Here is a 17973-nt window from a genome sequence, read left to right on the forward strand (position 1 = left end):
GGGGGAAGCTGAAAATATGGGAACAGATAAAGCAAGACTGACTGTTTGGTGGGAAGAAGAGAAGGAAGCAGGAAAAAGGGAGACGCTATGAAGGCTTTCAGGAAAGGGACAAAGGAAATAGTGAGGGAGAAGAAAACAAGATGCCCTCAGAAGTAGTTGTGGGTTCCCACTTGTACTCCTCAGATATTTGTTTATTTATTTGCTTCCTTTACTGGCAATCTGATTTTGTCAGAATCTGTGATCATTTTTGTTTTGCTCATCTGAGTAACAACTTCACTTGTTAAAGGAAGTAATCTTCCTTTTATAGTTTCCTTCTCTCTGCTCATTAACAATGCTTGCATCATCTTAGGCTTGTTTATACTTTTCCATTCTGTGTGATATATAATTTATTTTGGGCTTCTGAGTAGGGGAGTGCATTCAGTAAATCGGAGATGAAAAAATAGCTGGAAAATACCTTATCAGTATTTTCTAGCTATTCTTTCAGCTGGATATAGATTTCAGCATTTTTTTCAGCTATCCAAAATAACTGAGTCCCAAATATCCTGGAAATATTCAGGATGTTTTTGGAACTGCTGGATAAAGGGATTACAATTCCTTTAAACACCTTCTGAGTGAGCTCATGGATTGGAGGTGTTTAAAGGAATTGCAAACCCTTTAAACACCTTCGGGGTTCACTTGTGTTGCGCTTGCAAAAGGCATTTAAAGGGAACTGCATTCCCTTTAAATGCTTTCCCCCCCCCCCCTTCCATTGAAAGCAATGAAGGATGACACTTTTTGAAACTTGGGGAGTTTTTTGAGGAGAGGCACCAGCAACTGTTCTGAAATTTGGTGCCTCTACTTCAGAAAACAGACCTCCTAGACTCCCAAATATTTCTGGATTGATTCCCCATTATATCCTATGGGGACCAATGACTATAATAGTCTCCATAGAGTATAATAGAGCCAGAAAAAGTCAGAATTTCAAAAAAAAAATCCTGAATCCATATACCATGCTGGTATTGGGATTTGGTAATATTGGAAAATTTCAATATACCAAAGCCCAAAAAATGCTGATTTTTTTTTTTGCACACCCTTATTGCTGAGTAACCTGAGAATCCTCGAGATCTTTAATTCTTGAGGCTCTTTCAATTTCTTTCTAACTAGTCCCCTAATTTTGAGGGGGAGGGTTTAAAAAAATCAAGTGTGGATGATGTTATGTGTTGATTTTGTTGGACTGTGATCATTGTTTTATGAATTGTTGAACAGTATTTACAGCCCATATCACCATCAGTCAATATTAAATTATGAATTGTTGGGTACAGTTACTCTCCATGACCAGCTGTTCCAAAGCACAGTCTCTTAGCTTATCTAGAAATGTTTTCTCTTTGAAAAATTGTCTTCAGTTTTTTTCAGATCTGGAATCCAATAGCATAAGACCCTCTAAGCAGTAATCATGTGAATTTAATATTCAGGTGAAGAGAAGAGAGAAGCTAGTGTAAGCCAAAATGCCCTCAAAACGAGGTTGGGGAATTGTCAGGTGGGCACCTGGTTTAATCAGGATCTTTTAACCTATGTATTCAGGATACACGTCCAGAAATTAATGCTTAAATTTACCAAGGACTCTAAGTAAAACAATTAAAATGTATTGTAGAAAAAAATATAGAACTCACATACAAGGCAATGTGCTCATGAAACATACATACCGTCCTAAGAAAAATAGAGAGAGAGATATAGACAACACATGGATAGACAAACAGGGTGATAATTACCAATCGTAGTCTTCAAGGAAGGCTCCAATGGCGACAAGCGAGGAATGGGGAAATAGGACCCTCAATTGATCAGGAATCAGGGATGGATCTAGACAGCGGAACTGGGGTACTGCTAGATGCACACACCTGTGAGGAGCTGGGTCACAGGTTATAAGGACTACCTTGAGCCCTTAGGGGATGGGAGGTACAGGGGTGGAGGAGAGGTGGTCAGCTGGTACATGACCTCAGAAAAAGAGGGGGCACTGCAATGACCATAAGGGCTGGACTTATGCAGTAGCCAATAGCAAGTTTATTGGTGGCATCTAATTGGGTGCCCATAACTGACCAATGAACAAGCTTGGGCCCTGGTTAACTGATTGGACTTTCAGGTAACAATGGGCCAGGGTGGGAGGCTCCAGGATGACCGTTAAGGGAAAGAATGGGGGAAATTACTGAGTGGAGGTGTGCTTGAGTTTACCAAACTTATCTAAAAAGGTGACAATAGATGGCCAAATTGCTACCTAAGGTAACATCCAGTTTACACAAAGGAACTTGTCTCTGGCTGAAGATAGTCTTCCTCTTTTTCAGTCTTCTCTTGGCAAGTCTTTGTCTTGGGTTCCGCCTAGGTCTGGTAGCATCCACGCCCTAGATAAGCTTGATGGCCTCATGCACAGGTGACATCTGTTGAGTTCGTGAGCCTCTTGCTTCGATGTAATGGAGTCTGGCATGGCAGGAAGATAGTTGTTTGTGGTGTTAGCCTCCCAAAATGGATTCTGTGGTCAAGGCTGAAAACCGGTTGCCCGGACAGTTCCTGGCTGCACAACTTCTTTCACTCCAACGGCCGAGATGGAGTCCGCATGGAGCGACTGAAAAGCCATTTGTCCTCCTGGCTAGCACTCTTCCGGAGACATGGAGTGCTGCTGCAACGTTATTGCTGTTAGTACTCATAAGTCCCTTCCAGCTTGGTAGACAAACCCACGTTCTCCTGGCAGATGTGTGTGAGTTTAGTCTCCAGCCACCCTGGCAACCAAACTGGTGACTACGGTGTTCTGGAAATAGGGGTATTTTTCTCACACTAGACTAGGCTAGTGAGCAGCAAACTAAGAATGCTGGAGGCAAGGTACACCTGAGCGGTGGAAGGTGTACCATAAGGGGGGTAAAGCCAAAAGTTAGATCCATGGAAGAATCTTCTGTACCACAGAGTGATTTCACTTTGTCATCCTGCTGCTCCTCTCAGTTTGAACTTAAGTGTGGTACTTATGCTTTCTATGTATGTACTCTAGCAGGATGTCTTTCCAAACAACAACAGATAACTTTGGCAGCTCTAAATGGGTTTACAACCTAGCAGATGGGATTCTGTGGCTCACACGAGGGTTCTGGTCCATAGATTAAAGATCACTGTTTTAAAATATGTGTCCAGACAGTATTAGCATGGTTGATCATTATTATTACAACACTTTCTCCTTTGGCTGTTTCTATTTTCCTTCTGTCTTAAGAACAACCTAAGAATTTTGGTCACAGGGACAATGGTATTTCCCCAGTAGTAAATTATGTGACTGTTTTTTAAGTAGCAGTTCTGAAATTAAGAATGTCTGTTTTTATAAATGTGATGTGGAAAGTGCAGTCAGGTTGCAGCCAATTTATGGTGTCTCCATAGGGTTTTCTATGCAAGAGATGAACCGTGGTGGTTTGCCAGTGCCTGCCGCTGCATGGACCTCCTTGGTGGTCTCCTATCCAAGTACTAACCAAGAATTGGGCTAACCTGGGTTATCCAGGTCATGGCTTTATAAAAGTTCAGATAACTAATCCGAATATTCCTCAAAAGAAGTTTAGTGTACCCTGACAAATTGCTAGTTTAAAAATAGTGATTCAGGTTGTGTGGGTCGGCATGGTAGGCAGGATATAATGAATTGTATAGTTAGAGTTTGTACATAACTAAGAACTAAGACTGGTAGTTCTTCTGTAGAAAAAATGCTTTGTTCCCTATGTGATGTCATGAACTCTTTACAGTTCATGATAACATGAAATGTTACTGTAGAAATACTATTCTAATGGCAGCAAGACCTCTGTGTTGCCTGATATATCAGTAGATTATAATACTTGGCAAGAAGCAGCTAAGAAAGAGGATCCTTTCTTGTGAGGGATCCTCTGTGGATACAGTTGAGCAAAACAGAGGTCAGTTGAACTGAATGGCTTGTGAGAAAATAATTCAGATTTGTCAGCCTTTACCACACGTTACAAAGACCTGTATTGTCCCTTCTGGATCACAGGAGGCTGCTGCTCTGCAAATGTAGTATGTTGCCTGAATTGCTGTTTTTGCATTTACTGACTAAACTGAATTGTCTAGTTATATTTCTGGGAAATCTCTGTCTTGGTTCTAAGTTCAGAGGATGGATTGTGCAGCCATATATTCTGATGAGTCTCTGGTGCACAGTCCTCTGGGTTCCAGAGTTCCCTTTATTTTATTATAATATTTATGGTCAATATTTCTCCAAAATGGGAGCCCAAAGTGGTTCCAGCATAATTTCCCCATCCTTTTTTTTATTCTAAAAACCACCCTGGCATATTAAGCTGAGAGACTGATTTGCCCAAGATCACACAGTGAGCTTCTGTGGTAGAGTGGGAATTTAAACCCAGATCTCCCAGATCCTAGTTTGACACTGTAACCACTTCCCCCCGCTAACATTTAAAGCCCCTTCTATTCCTTGATCCTAAACATTTTATTTACTTTGCAAATACAACTTTCAGTATTCACCTTGCCAGCTAATATTCATTCTTTGCTATTCATTCTTTGCTATTCTCCTTTCTTGCAAACTATATACTGTTTACCCATATCTTATATCTTGAATTAGATTTATCTATACTTTGCTGACCATTCTTTCCTCTGTCTCCTTCCACCTGTTCTTATGTGTTGTGTCAGTCCACAGCTGCTTTCTTGCAACTTCCTTTGTTGGCTTCTCTTTGAACCTGTATACCTGCCAACATGCTCTTGCTATCATTTGATTAAGCTATAGGGCTTTAGTCCCAGCAAGAATGACCTCTCTTTCCTTTAAGAAAAATGGCTGAATACTGTATGTTCCTTTTGTGAATTCCTGGCACCTAGAATGTTAATGACATTGTACAAGACCGAAGTCAGTTCAACCAGTGGATTTGGGTGGCTGTTAAAAAAATATGAAATAGCTTGCTTCTGCAGCATGTCATTGTGTGCCATTCACTTCTCTGCTATTATATTCTTCAGTTTCTTCCTCTTTTGACTCCCATCCTTGTTGACAGATTTCAAAGGAATTATTCTAGTATTTGGTGCAGTATACGGCATATCTTGTGATATTATCTAAAGTTTATTCAGGGCCTCTCCATCGTCTTCCAAGCCTCAGTTCTCAGTTTGCCTTCTTTCCTTAGGTCATTGGCCTCTCCAGCTTCTGTTTCACTGCACCTTAGGCTGCTTGACTAAGCCCTTTTGCCTGCTCTGCTTCTCTCTATGGACTGAGCAGCCAGAGGCCTTTCTTTGAGATTAAGGCAGCCCAGTTAATCATTATCTGTATCTTCACGGTCACCTCCACAAAATCCCTTGTTGTGATATCCTGCATAGATACAAATCTATATTGTATCTTTCAGCATATTCAGATCTTCGTAGCAACAAAGCCTTTTAACAGTGCAGAGGTCAAGAACAAGATTTTTTTCCTTTCCCTTCCTGGTGGTAGTGTATAAAGGTCTCTCATATGTACTGGAAAAAAACTCTTGAGCTACGCACTTGTGGGAACCTAGTTTGTTCATTAATCAAGGGAAATGTTCAGAATTTAGATTTCTAATTTATTGTACAAGACCTTCCAGAATCTGTAACAAGATCTAAACTGTGTTTGGAAGAGACAGTTGTTCAGCTATGCAGCATAATTTAATGGGTATGCTTGTTCACCTGTCTGATTGTGAAAGCTGAATATTCCTTACATTACCAAAACCTGAAATGCAGTAATAAAGAAGAAGCAATGGGTTGATAATATTTTTCTCTTGATTTTTTAGAATACTAACAGACCAGGCAACAGAAATTTTAAATGTTAGCCAGTATATTGGTGTAGATTGAGAAGTGAGTTTTTGCTTGGTGGACTAAATTCAAATTTCTGTTAATCCAAGCAGCTTTCTTAGTAACTGACGGAGGGCTGTGAGAACACAGAAAATACAGTTTCTTGTACCTTAACAAATGTTATAGACACGATTAATATTAATGGGAAGAGATATTAGACAAAAACGTAAGGAAGTTTTCAAAAGCTGACTGAGATCTAGAGAATTACTTTGGCATGCTTAATGGGATTTTTGATTGTAAACAGGATTCTCATTCAGTATCTTAAACTGTCTTTCAGTTTTAAAAAGGGCTGCATCATATGGCAAAAAGTTAGTGTTTTGAAGTAGGGTGTGCAAAATATTATTTAATAGGTCAAGACATGTTATACTAGAGATGAGTCCCAATATCATCCCAGATTCCAATATTCTTGGATTTGTTAGAGCTCTGGAAATAATTCTGCTCTGAACTAGATATGTGTTGTATGATGGCCAGTTTGGCCAGGGATTCTGGAGGGTTTTTTGCCAACTTCTGGGCATGGAGCAGGTGTCACTGGGGTTGGGGTAAGGTATTTGTGAATTTCCTGCATTGTGCAGGGGATTGGACTAGATGACCCTAGAGGTCCCTTCCAACTCTATGATTCTGAAATCCAGAAGACCTTTGGGTGTACAGAAATAGTTCTGTGGTGTTTTGGCTCCTGGACATCTAGAAAAATAGAAAAATAAAATACGATGGCTTTTTGCCTCCTGAGATTTCATTTGAGAATCTGGGAGCACATCCTGGCTGCACCTTGTCTTTCCATTCATGGTAGGTAAAATTGACAATCCTCTGGACTAAACAATCAGCCTCTTTAAAATTCTCATCTAACCATATTCAGACATTCATTCAGTGGCTGAATCACTGCTCCTGAATTTGATGAAATAAAAAATAAAACTGGGTTTTACAGCTGTCTAATTCCAGTCCATTCCAGTATGATGAAAAAACTGTACCACTGTCTGCATGTTTTTTTTTTAAATCCGCTGAAGATAAAATAGATCTTTATAGAACTCAGGTTCAGTCATCTGTGCATTTAGGCAGGAGCAGATTTTCTTTCTGTTGTTGTCATAAAGGGAAGCTGTGAATGGAGTGGGGTGTCAAGCATTGTTTGTTTGTTTGTTTGGCCAGGTCATTTTTGGAATCTCCATGCTTTACATTTCCCCCCCATTCAGTGTTAGTTATTTCCAATTGAGTCATGGTGATCCAGTACTAAGCAGTGCTTTGAGAGAGTACACTTTTTCAGTTCTGTTAACAATTAAGTTTTCAAAGAGAATAAATCCCTATTTCAGTTTCCTAATCCTCCTATTATATAATACTACTTAGCTGAAACTATTGAAACAACTAAGTTGTTTATTTATTTTCTCTACTGCTTTGGACTTTTTTTTAGACCAGTGGCACCTTTAAGACCAACAGTTTTATTCAAGGTGTGAGCTTTTGTGTGCATGCATACTTCATTAGACACATTGGAATGGAGGTTATTGATAGATAGACAGAAAGCTGACAGACAGACAGATGCCTCTACAGGTGAACAGCAAATTGGCATACAACTTAATATAAACACCAAACAGCAATAACAAGCTAAGTTGGCTACACCATCTGTATGGATTTAATGAGGGGGGTAGTGAAGCGATTACAGCAAAGCCTGGCCCATGCTCCCAGAGTCATCCTTGCTTCCCTTCCCTCCCCCCCCCCCCCCCACCTTGTTACAAATGGTATTCCTAGCCAAATGACTGGGAGCCTGTCCTCTAATGATACATTAATGCTTCTCTTGAGGAATAATGACACTGGAAGAATTTACTAGCCTGTGCAATAGAAACAAACAGTAATTTGAACTTTCATGAATTGTGTGATACTTGCCCAGTGAAGGCAAGTATGAGCTGATTACATATATGCTAGGATGTGTGTGTAGTGTGGTGATAACTGATAGAAGTACTTATTGATTGTCTTATGGCTGTGTTCCTTGTGGTTATTTGCATGGCTTACTGCTCCAGCTTACTTTGTTGAAAGTCTTCTGCTTTTATTTTAACTTCTAGGATATAAACTTGAAAGTGTAACTGGTTTGTTCCTGTGAGGACAAAATGTTGGCATCTACAGAAAAGAGCTTCTGCTTGCATGCATGTGGCATTCTGATATTGAGAATCCTATAGCATGCATACATTTCAGTCATTTGCTTTGCTTGGAAGAAATTTTCTTGCCATAGGCCTCAACCAGGTTTTTTGATAATTTCTTCCTTTCTTTATGGAGTGCTTTTTATTTTTAAGGTGGATTCTCTGACATCTAGCACTCATACAGATATTTTGGAAATATTTACTCAGTCATCTCCTTCAACTCCTTCTACTGGAAAGGTAAAAACGTTTTAGAAAAAAAATTACTACAGGGATAATAAAAGATAATCCAAACAACTTGAACTCTTCCTCCCACGTGTTTTTTTCATCATCAAGGAGTACTTGATTAAATTCATGATATAAAGGTGCAGCTGAAAATCTCAAATAGTAGTTCCTCTCTCCCCTGCATAAACTAGCATTTAAAGAAATGTATGAATTATTAGTACTTTATTAAAATACACAGAATTAATTAGATTGGTATTTCTGGGATATGAGAAAGTTATTTGCAAGATTTAAGCACATTTTTATTTTCTTTATATGGATTGTAGGAGTCGTTAGTGTAAATGTGTACAGATATAGACTTTGTTCTTATTCTTTGCTCACTTTTTCACATTGGGAAGCCATTGCAAATGGAGTACATAATGCTAGGCTAGATGGATCATGGTCTGATGTTGTAAGGCATTCTCATAGTCTCATCCAGTGTAATACTAAACTAGTCTGAACCAACTGTCTGTAGATGGATTTTAAGAGAGATACAGATAATTACTTATAGATAAGTGTACAGTGAGCCTTTCTGGTGCATCTAGTCCAGAATCCTGTTTTTTAGTCACAGCTGGATGCCTATTTTATAGTCACAGCTAAAAAGGTCCCCAAGCCTGGATACAAAGGAAGTTTCTCCCCTTGCAGTTTTTTTCTTATAGTAGCTATGCTGCTTGTTATCGTGGAGATTCCATGTAGCTCTTATGGCTTGTAAATGATGCGTTCCTCCTGAATTTGTTTTAATTAATGTTGAAACCATCTACATTCATGGCCATCACAACAACTTTTGGCAGTGAGTGAACCTAGTAATGCCCAAATTGGCATATTACTTTACATTTGTAAGGCGTAGGATATGCATATGAGGACGGACAACTATGAAATGAAGCTTTGCCCCTATTGTATTCTCAGTAGTAAAATGTTTACCTAAACAAGTCATCGTACTAAAATATAGCTGTGTTTTGTCCTTCCACTATAGCACTAAATACACTTAAAGGATATATCAATATAAATCTGTTGTTCTAGCAAGAGAAAAAATGCCCGACACCTAAAAATTTGTGCATGAAAAGAAATGAATCTACTTGATAAATCTACTTAGAGATGCAAAAACTCATGAAAGAAATAGAAAGGTGGGGGGAGTGGTTTTGTTCTGATTTATTTTACCTTGAATACGTGAGTTTTTCTAGCATTTTTGCAAAACCACTGAAAAATAATTAAGATGAAATAATTTCTCTTTTAGAATGAGTAAAATGCTTCTTAAGACTGTTCCCACTTACTTTGTTGAAAGTCTTCTGCTTCAACAAGGTCTGAGGACTTTTTTCATTTTTCCAGTGAAAAAATTGAGACAGTTGGGGGGAGCACTGAAGGAAGTCCTATAAAATATTTTCCCAAAGAGTGTAAGCCCTTGGTTTACAAAGCATTTCACTCATTCTAAATATGGAGCATGAGAAAGTTCTCAGACTTTCTCAGTGTTTCCAGTCAAAAAATTTGGAAATTTTGGGGAGCACTGAAAAAATATTTAATAAATATTTAATATTTAATAAATATTTTTAATAATTGCATAAAAATATTCAATAAATGCCAGCTAGAACAATTTTATATGCAATGTTATTGATAATACATTTTATGTTGTTAAATCAGTAAAAGTTACTTAGGTTTTATAGGGAAATGTTGCATATATTCCAGTTTTCCCCAAAATTTCCATTTCCCCCCAGAAAGAATGGAGAAATTTTGCTCCCATGGCTTCAAAACTGCTAGAAATTTGACATCTCTAGACCTACTAATTACAGCTGCTCAAACTATTAGGACAGTAAAATGGCAGCATACATTAGAGCTTCAAAATTTGTGGTTAAACTAATTTTTGCTCTATATAGACATTTTAACATTATTGTAGAGGACACTGCAGTTTATAGAGAATAAAAATAATTTAAGCTTAGTAGGTTTACCTCTGTTATGATTTTTGATAGTGGGTGCTTTTGAAAAGTCTTTTCATCTATAGATACTCAGCTTCCTATGATCTTAATTTCTTCACAGTGGTCAGTGAATAGCTACTGTAGATGTGGAAAGGCTTGAAAAGGATTCCCTCCTGCCGCAGTTACCTACCTTTGTGTATAGGTCATCAAGATGCTTCAAGCAAATATGACACACACCCACACCCATGCCTGTTTAGATGTTATGGAACTTGCTTACTTCCCAGAGATTTTCATTGTACTCCATTGTGTTGTTTTGACCTGGAAGCTAATTCTTATTTCGTAGGGATTTTAGGGATCAGTTGAATTTTGATACATTGAGGCATAACAGATTTTTTTCTTGGTCTTTCTGTTGGTAGGGCTTTCTGCTTACAACAGGTTGGTTGCTGGTTTTTATGGGGGGGGGGAGAGTTATTGGTTTACTATACTTTTTAATACTTCTGTTGTATGCTGCTTTTTGTACCACTGAAACCAAAAGTTCACTTACATTGTTCTGCAAATGAAGAATTCCCAAGGCTGACCACTTGAGTGATGTGTTGTGTAGTCTACTGATTTTTTGTGTAAGCTAGGGTTGCCAGGTCTGTGTTGGAAAATACCTGGAGAGTTTGGGGGTGAATCTGGGAGAGGACAGGGTTTGGGGTAGGGAGAGGCCTCAGCATGGTACATGCCATAGAGTCCACCATTTAAAGCAGCCATTTTCTCCAGGGGAGCTGATCTCTGCCAGCTGGAGATTAGTTGCAAAAGCGGGATATTTCCAGGCCCCACTTGGAAGCTGGCAACTCTAATGTAAGCCATTATATTCAGTGCCAGAATATGCTTTGTTAATGCAGAATTGCAAGAAATGCATCTTTAAAGTGAACTGTATGTCTGACTGCCAGAACTGAAAGTTGGCTGATCTAACATGGGTGAAAATGGACATTCCTACAGCTGCAGCAGTTTGTTTTGGAACCTTAGTTGTTCACAGTTATCTAGTGCAAGGGTATCAAACATCCAGCCTGGGGGCTGAATCAGGCCCCTGGAAGGCTCCTATCAGGTCTCCAAGCAACTGGCTGTCATCTGCTTCCTTCTTCCTCTCTCTTGCTTCCTTCTGCATCACAAGTTGCTTTAGCACAGGAGCTAAAGAGCAAAGCTTGTGTTTTCTCCATTGGCTGAGGTTCCTCCCTTGGGAAGGAAGGGGGGAGGGAAGGAAAGCTTGCTTTGTCAAGCTCTCTCAGTTGCACAGCAGAGCTACTCAGCCAAACTTCTCTTCCTTCTGTTGGCTGAGGATCCTTCCCCTCCTAGTCCCCTGGGGAAGGAAGGAAAGAGCCAGAGCTTCCTTTGCCCTGTTCTATCAATCATACAGAAGAGATACAAAGAAAGCACCTTTAAGAGCAATCAGTGCTAATGCTTTAAGCATGTTTTATTTTAATTTTTTAAAATTCTTCACCTGTGTTTGTCTGTGTCCTTTATAAAGTTTATATCTGCTACCTGGCACTACATTTTATGGCACACATGGCCCAGCCCAACAAGGTCTCATTTATGTCCGATTTGGCTCTCATAACAAATTAGTTTGGCACCCCTGATCTAATGGGCAAAATAGAAAGAAGCATTATCTTAGGCAGGGCTTTTTTTTTTTTAACAGGAACGCAGAGTAATGCAGTTTTGGCTGGCTTGGTGTCAGGGGGTGTGGCCTAATATGCCAATGAGTTCCTACTGGGCTTTTTCTACAAAAAAGCCCTGATGCTAGGTCTAACAAGCTCTTTCTCTTTTTAATGAAGTACCTGTTTTGCATTTAGGCTGTGAATGTGTATTTGAGGTTTTGCCTTACTGAAGTGAGCAGGACTTGCTTCCAAGTAAATATACATAGGATTACCTCCATGCTTGAAAGGAGATGGATGGAGGGTCTCAGTTGAGTACTCTCTGCATTCCACAATTAAGGATAAATTTACACATCAGTCTCCATCATGTTTGCTACACATCCCTTCCCCCAGAATTAAATCCAAACAAATGGTTACTATATAAATTTAGTTTGTTATTTCTGTTTGGTCCTTGCATCTGTTAAATTGCTATTAACAAGCTTTAAAATCCTCAGCTGGAATAATATATGATGTCTCCTAAAAGTATGGCTGTTCTGCTTCCCCCCCTCCTCATGTTAATATAGGCTAGCAGTGCAAATGACCCCTGGTCAAGTTGGGACAATGCAACAACTGGTGATGGCTGGGCAATGAAACCTGAAACTAAGCAAAAAAACAGTTCTTCCAACAACTGGGATCCAGCAGCATTTGGTCATCCACAGGCTTATCAAGGTCCAGGTCAGCTAAATGTTTCTGTGACTGGTGAGGATGGAGGGGGAGCAGTAGGACTCATGCATAATTTAAGAGAGTGACTTTGACACATTTCATAATTCTGCTTTAAAAAGCAGCAGATTCTTAATGTATATTCCATTAATATACATTCCATTTACAAGGGCCAGACTTTGAAAGATGAGAGCCTTGTTTGTTTGTGTTGGTGTTTCTTCCAGTATATTTCTCTGTCTTCAGATAATATACACTTTTGTATTTCAGAATGCTTTCGTTTTGGCATCTGTGTGATTAGGGTGCATTAGGGTGTCCTAATTAAGGACTATTGCAACAGGGCAAGGCCATTGAAGTATTTTATGTATAATGCACTTTTCAAAATAATACAATCAAAATGTTCTCTCTTTTAGCAGCTGCAGACGATGATGACTGGGATGATGACTGGGATGACCCTAAATCTACACCTGCTTCCTACCTTGGTTATAAAGACACAGAGACTTCAGACCCAGCAGGGCTTCAGCGTGGGAATAGTCGTGGAGCTGCTATGAAAATACCACTTAACAAGTAAAGCTCACAACTTTCAGTGGAGTGAGAGTGGAGAATAGAGATGGTGGGGGAAATTGTGAAAACCATTAGGATTTGAATGTGAGAATATTGCGGTCACAGTATATATGCCATTAATTCTATAAAGTATGTAGTTGGTCTGTTATGAAAATGTTACCAATTCAGTTGGATTTTTAGTGAAAGGGAAAAAGTAGAGAAATGAGTCTTTCTTTAAAACTCCAGTCCAAAAAATGAATTCCAAGCGTGCATGCATGTGTAATCTGTGATGTGGTAACTTCATCTCTTGCCTTTAAAAGCCTATGTGATTACCATAAATTAGCTGCAATTTGTCAGCACTTTTTGCACACAGTTTTCCATGGAGAGAACATGAGCTAAAATCCATATGCCTCTAGAATGGTACAGAAGAGCTGTGTAGACCTTTTTGTTTATTTGTTTATTTATTCGATTTTATCGCTAAACTTCTCTCACCCAAATAGGGCTCAGGGTGGTTTATGATATTTCAATAAATACAATTTACAAAAAAGATTAAAATTTAAAGTAAGAACAAACAACAATAACATGATTATTGATGGTTTGATTGTATAGCTTGCTAATTTTTTTTTCCTGGTGGGCTTCTGTAAGTTGCTGTTTTCTTAATGATCTGTGCTGGTGGAGAAATGTGTGACTAGCTCAGTTTGCCCAGTGGTGACTTGTATGTCTCCCCCCCTCCCTCTTTTTCTTTCTGGTCTCAGCAGCAGCCTTCATTAATCTAGTTATCCAGCACTACTCTAAGAGCTACTTTTTAAAATTCTAGAAAGTAAAAAATAATTTGCAGTGTGATCAAGGGTGTGTATGGGTTCAGTAGTAGGAGTCAAGGCTTCTGAGATGATGATCCTCTCTGGTACATGCAAAAGGCATGTTAATAAGATATCTGGGCATGGGCTTCAGGAAACTGTAGCTTTCAGTTGATCAACTAACAGGAAATTCAGAGGCTTTTTTGATGATGATATTGTGGCAGTTGGTACTAACTGTTCCTCTGCACTTAGGCTTCCCAACCCTCCCGCCCTGGCGGGGGACCCCAGGATTTCCAGACTCTTCCCCCGCTCCCCCAAAAAATGGAAGCGGGGGGAGGGGGAACGGCGCCAAGGAGCGTGGCGAGCCACCCCATCTCGGAGCGGGCGATGCCGCTGCGCGGCTGCCACCTCTGGCTTCACCGTAGCTGCTCCTCCCTCGCTCCACCCTCCCTCCCAAGCCCAGCCGGCGGGCAGCTTCGATTCCCTCCTCAGTGGGTGTCGGCCTGGGCCTCGGAGCGCCCGCCCCTCCTCCTCCTCCACCACCCCCATTTCCCTCCCTTTCATTCCCCCTCCCTCGTCCGACTCCAAATTGTCAATCAAGCGCTGGGGCTGAGGCGAACGGCGGCAGCGGGCAGAGAGACGAGCAGCTACGCCACAGCCCAGCGGCAGCCATTCATGGAAAAATAGGCCGACCTGCTTCTCCCAGCTCCGGCAGCGACCGGCCTTCTCCCCACCGCTACCCCAGCACCCTGCCCTCCGTCCCTCCTCTCCTCCTCGAGCCACGCCTCAACGGGCGTTAACGTGGGATGAGCGATCAAAAGAAGGAGAAAGCTATGCCCTCAGAGGGGGAGAATTCACCTGAGGCAGAAAACATCAGCAACAATTAAAAAAAGCAAAACTGGAGCCTCTCAGGATTCTCAGCCTTCCCCCCTGGCTCTCTTGGCAGCAACTTGCAGCAAAATAGGGACACCGGGTGAGAATCAAGCAACTGGACAGCAGATTATAATAGATCCAAGTCAAGGTTTGGTGCAGCTTCAGAATCAGCCACAGCAATTAGAATTAGTGACGACTCAACTTGCTGGAAATGCTTGGCAGCTTGTTGCTGCAGCTCCTCCTGCTTCAAAAGAAAAGAAGAGCCCTCCCCGCATGCACTTGGCAGGCACATCCACTCCCTCCCTGGGCTGCAGAAAGGCTGTTGTGCCAGACTTTGAATTCTGAGCTCCCTTTCCATTCTGCACGAGCCCAGGCATCCCCGCTGCCCACCCCCCATCTCCTTAGCCTCCCTCTCCTTCCTCAAAAGGCACCCTTGGTCCTCCCTCTCTCTCTGCCCCATTCCACAGGTCTGCCTCTCCTTGCTGAATTCAGCAGCAGTAAAGAAACACAAGGCTTCCCCCTCCCACACCAGGTCCCACAAAAGAAATATCTGGGAACTTTGAGGGTGGAGCCAGGAGACTTTGGGGGTGGAGCCAGGAGCAAGGGTGTGGCAAGCACAAGAGTTCTGGCCATCACATTTAAAGGGGACCACACAGTAAAGCTGCAGTACTGCAGCTGGAGCCCTCTGCTCACAACCTGAGTTTGATCCCAGCGGAAGCTGGTTCAGGTAGCCGGTTCCAGGTTGACTCAGCCTTCCATCCTTCTGAGGTCAGTAAAATGTGTCCCCAGCTTGCTGGGGGGAAAGAAATCAGAGAAGGGGAGGGTGGAGGGAAGGAAGACATTTAAAAAGTTGTGAGGTCCCTTTAATTGTGATGGACAGAACTCCCTTTGGAGTTCAATTGTGCTTGTCACACCCTTGCTCCTAGCTCCACCCCAGTGTCTCCTGGCTCCACCACCAAAGTCCCCAGATATTTCTGGAATTGGACTTGGCAACCCTATCTGCACTCTTTGTTCTAATTGGCTTAGTTTGTCCAATGAAAGAGCTGTAAGTGTAGCTTCATACATTGGTAATGTAAATGTTAGCAACTAGATCATTTTGACATTATTAGCTTAATAATTGCTGCATCTAGTTTGTCAAACACAAAGTGCCTTTGAGATATGGCTGGCAGTTCTTAATCTGACAGAGATGCTCCGAAAAAAGGATTCAGTCACTTTATCTTTTTGATCAGATTTCCTGGATTTGCAAAACCTGGAGTGGAACAGTATCTGTTGGCAAAGCAGCTAGTAAAACCCAAAGAGAAAATTCCTATAATTGTAAGTTGTATTTTTAAAATGTTTGTAGCAACTGCTTGAGACATTGGTATAGGTGCTTTAATAAATTCACTTGGCTTTATGGTAAACACCTAGGGTAAGGACTGTTTGAATACAAGATCCACTTGATCTTCTGTATACCATGTAACTTGATCATTGGCTCAGATGGGGCCTGTAGAATCTCAACTAAACATAGTAGACCTTAAACTGTGTTCATGGTCTAAAGTCTGTACAGTGCAATTAGGGTGCTTTTAGTTTTATTTGTTTTGCTTCCTGACCTGTCCTTCTCTTTCCTATACCCTGACTGTATGTTACAGTGTCAATTAAAATTAATTTACATACTTGTAATTATAGTAGATTAATAAATGGAAAATAGCAACCACTAAAGACCCTAAATGCTGTGCGTTCTACTTGGCTGCTTAGTCATAGGAATCCTGTCAAATGTTGGCACTTAAAAAGTACTAGGAATTTGCAGATGATCTACCAACTTGGAGGATCCAAATGTATAATCCAGGTAAGGTATTATTTATTTAAACCTTGTGTAGCATGTTTAGAGTTCGTAATTTTTTTGGTTTGTGTTTCCATAGATTGGAGATTATGGTCCAATGTGGATTTATCCTACCTCTTCGTTTGACTGTGTTGTGGCTGATCCCAAAAAAGGTTCTAAAATGTACGGACTCAAGAGCTACATAGAATATCAGCTTACATGTACAGTAAGTGCATACCAAAACTTTGCCATCAGGTGATATCCTTTTGGCACCTTATGGTTTATTGATGCATAAGCCTATGTGGCTTAGAATCATTTTTATGAGAATCCATTGAGCAGTTAAGTAACTACAATATTGGTAGCAGCCAGTAAATGTATTTTAGAGAACTCATAAAGATCTTTTTCTCTTTGTTCTTACAGAACACTAATCGATCTGTCAACCACAGATATAAACACTTTGACTGGCTATATGAGCGTCTTTTGATTAAGTTTGGATCAGCCATTCCAATTCCTTCTCTTCCAGACAAACAAGTTACAGGTAACTATTCTTAAAAGTGATTTTTCTTAAAAGGTATACCTTAGTGTTTTTTTCAGGAATCAGTAAAAGAGGCCTCTTTGGCAATGAAAATATTTTAAACATAAATTTGACTCTTGCCATGTTACCATCTTTTAATAGCTTGGATTAACAGGAGAGGAGTAAATGTCTAGAGAAAAGGAAAGAACCCATAACAAAGAGTATAATATTGCTAGTTTGTTCAAAAGTAAATGAATGTAGTGCAGGCTTTTACTCTGCCGCTTATGGTACACTCCCTGAAAAAATTAATATTTATAAAGGATTGTGATAGTTAAATACAGAATTCAGGATGATCTTTTCATTTATTTCATTGTGTATTTAGTTAGGCTTTTTTGTTTACTTGCTATCAGTTTTTAAGAATTTTGATATATTTTTAGTTTGACTATAACATGAAGTAGCTCACCATATAATGTTCATGTACTATGTTGTGGAAATTGTTAGATACTCTTACACGAATAGTGAATGCCTACAATTTCTGTTCTTTATATTTTTATTGAATTTTTTAAAAAATATACGTTAATATCAATACTAATATTAATATACAAGTAATTAAAATTATGGAATCAGGTTGTAAACTAGCATAAATACTTACATGCATACAATAAAATATCAAGTAAGGATAGAAAGTTATATCTAGATATGTAGACCATGTTCTATCCAAGGAGAGAGGTCAATATGAAAACAAAAATAAGATTAAGACAATAATTCCTATATCAAAACACAGTTAATCGAATTGAACCCATATTATCATTAAACTATTAGTTATGCATTGCTATGAATTCTTAACTGCCTAAATATTCTCTATGCAAACTATTACAGGTTATTCCAAGATTTACTATCTGGTAATTATAATTAGGTGCAATCCATGACTAGCACAGTAAAAGAAAAGGAAGGTGGAAAAAAAGAGAAATAAAAAAGTGTTAGTAAATAGAAAAGAAACAAAACACAACTGAAGGAAAATATTACAA

At 39.8% G+C, this 17973-nt stretch overlaps 1 protein-coding gene across 2 annotated transcripts in view; it reads left to right on the forward strand.

Annotated features, from left to right (window-relative positions):
• Window positions 1-17973, forward strand: part of SNX9 (sorting nexin 9) — a 79674-nt gene that overhangs the window by 33520 nt on the left and 28181 nt on the right. Inside the window, exons 5-9 of one of the 2 annotated variants that reach the window (XM_060241373.1) lie at window positions 12288-12438; window positions 12834-12987; window positions 15863-15947; window positions 16532-16657; window positions 16852-16969. In XM_060241373.1, coding sequence (XP_060097356.1) covers window positions 12288-12438; window positions 12834-12987; window positions 15863-15947; window positions 16532-16657; window positions 16852-16969 — 634 coding nt within the window. The remainder of the gene's footprint in view (window positions 1-12287; window positions 12439-12833; window positions 12988-15862; window positions 15948-16531; window positions 16658-16851; window positions 16970-17973) is intronic. The other variant, XM_060241382.1, reaches the window with a different exon arrangement.

Source organism: Heteronotia binoei, chromosome 1 (genome assembly GCF_032191835.1).
Source record: "Heteronotia binoei isolate CCM8104 ecotype False Entrance Well chromosome 1, APGP_CSIRO_Hbin_v1, whole genome shotgun sequence".
In the NCBI taxonomy this organism is placed as follows: Eukaryota; Metazoa; Chordata; class Lepidosauria; order Squamata; family Gekkonidae; genus Heteronotia; species Heteronotia binoei.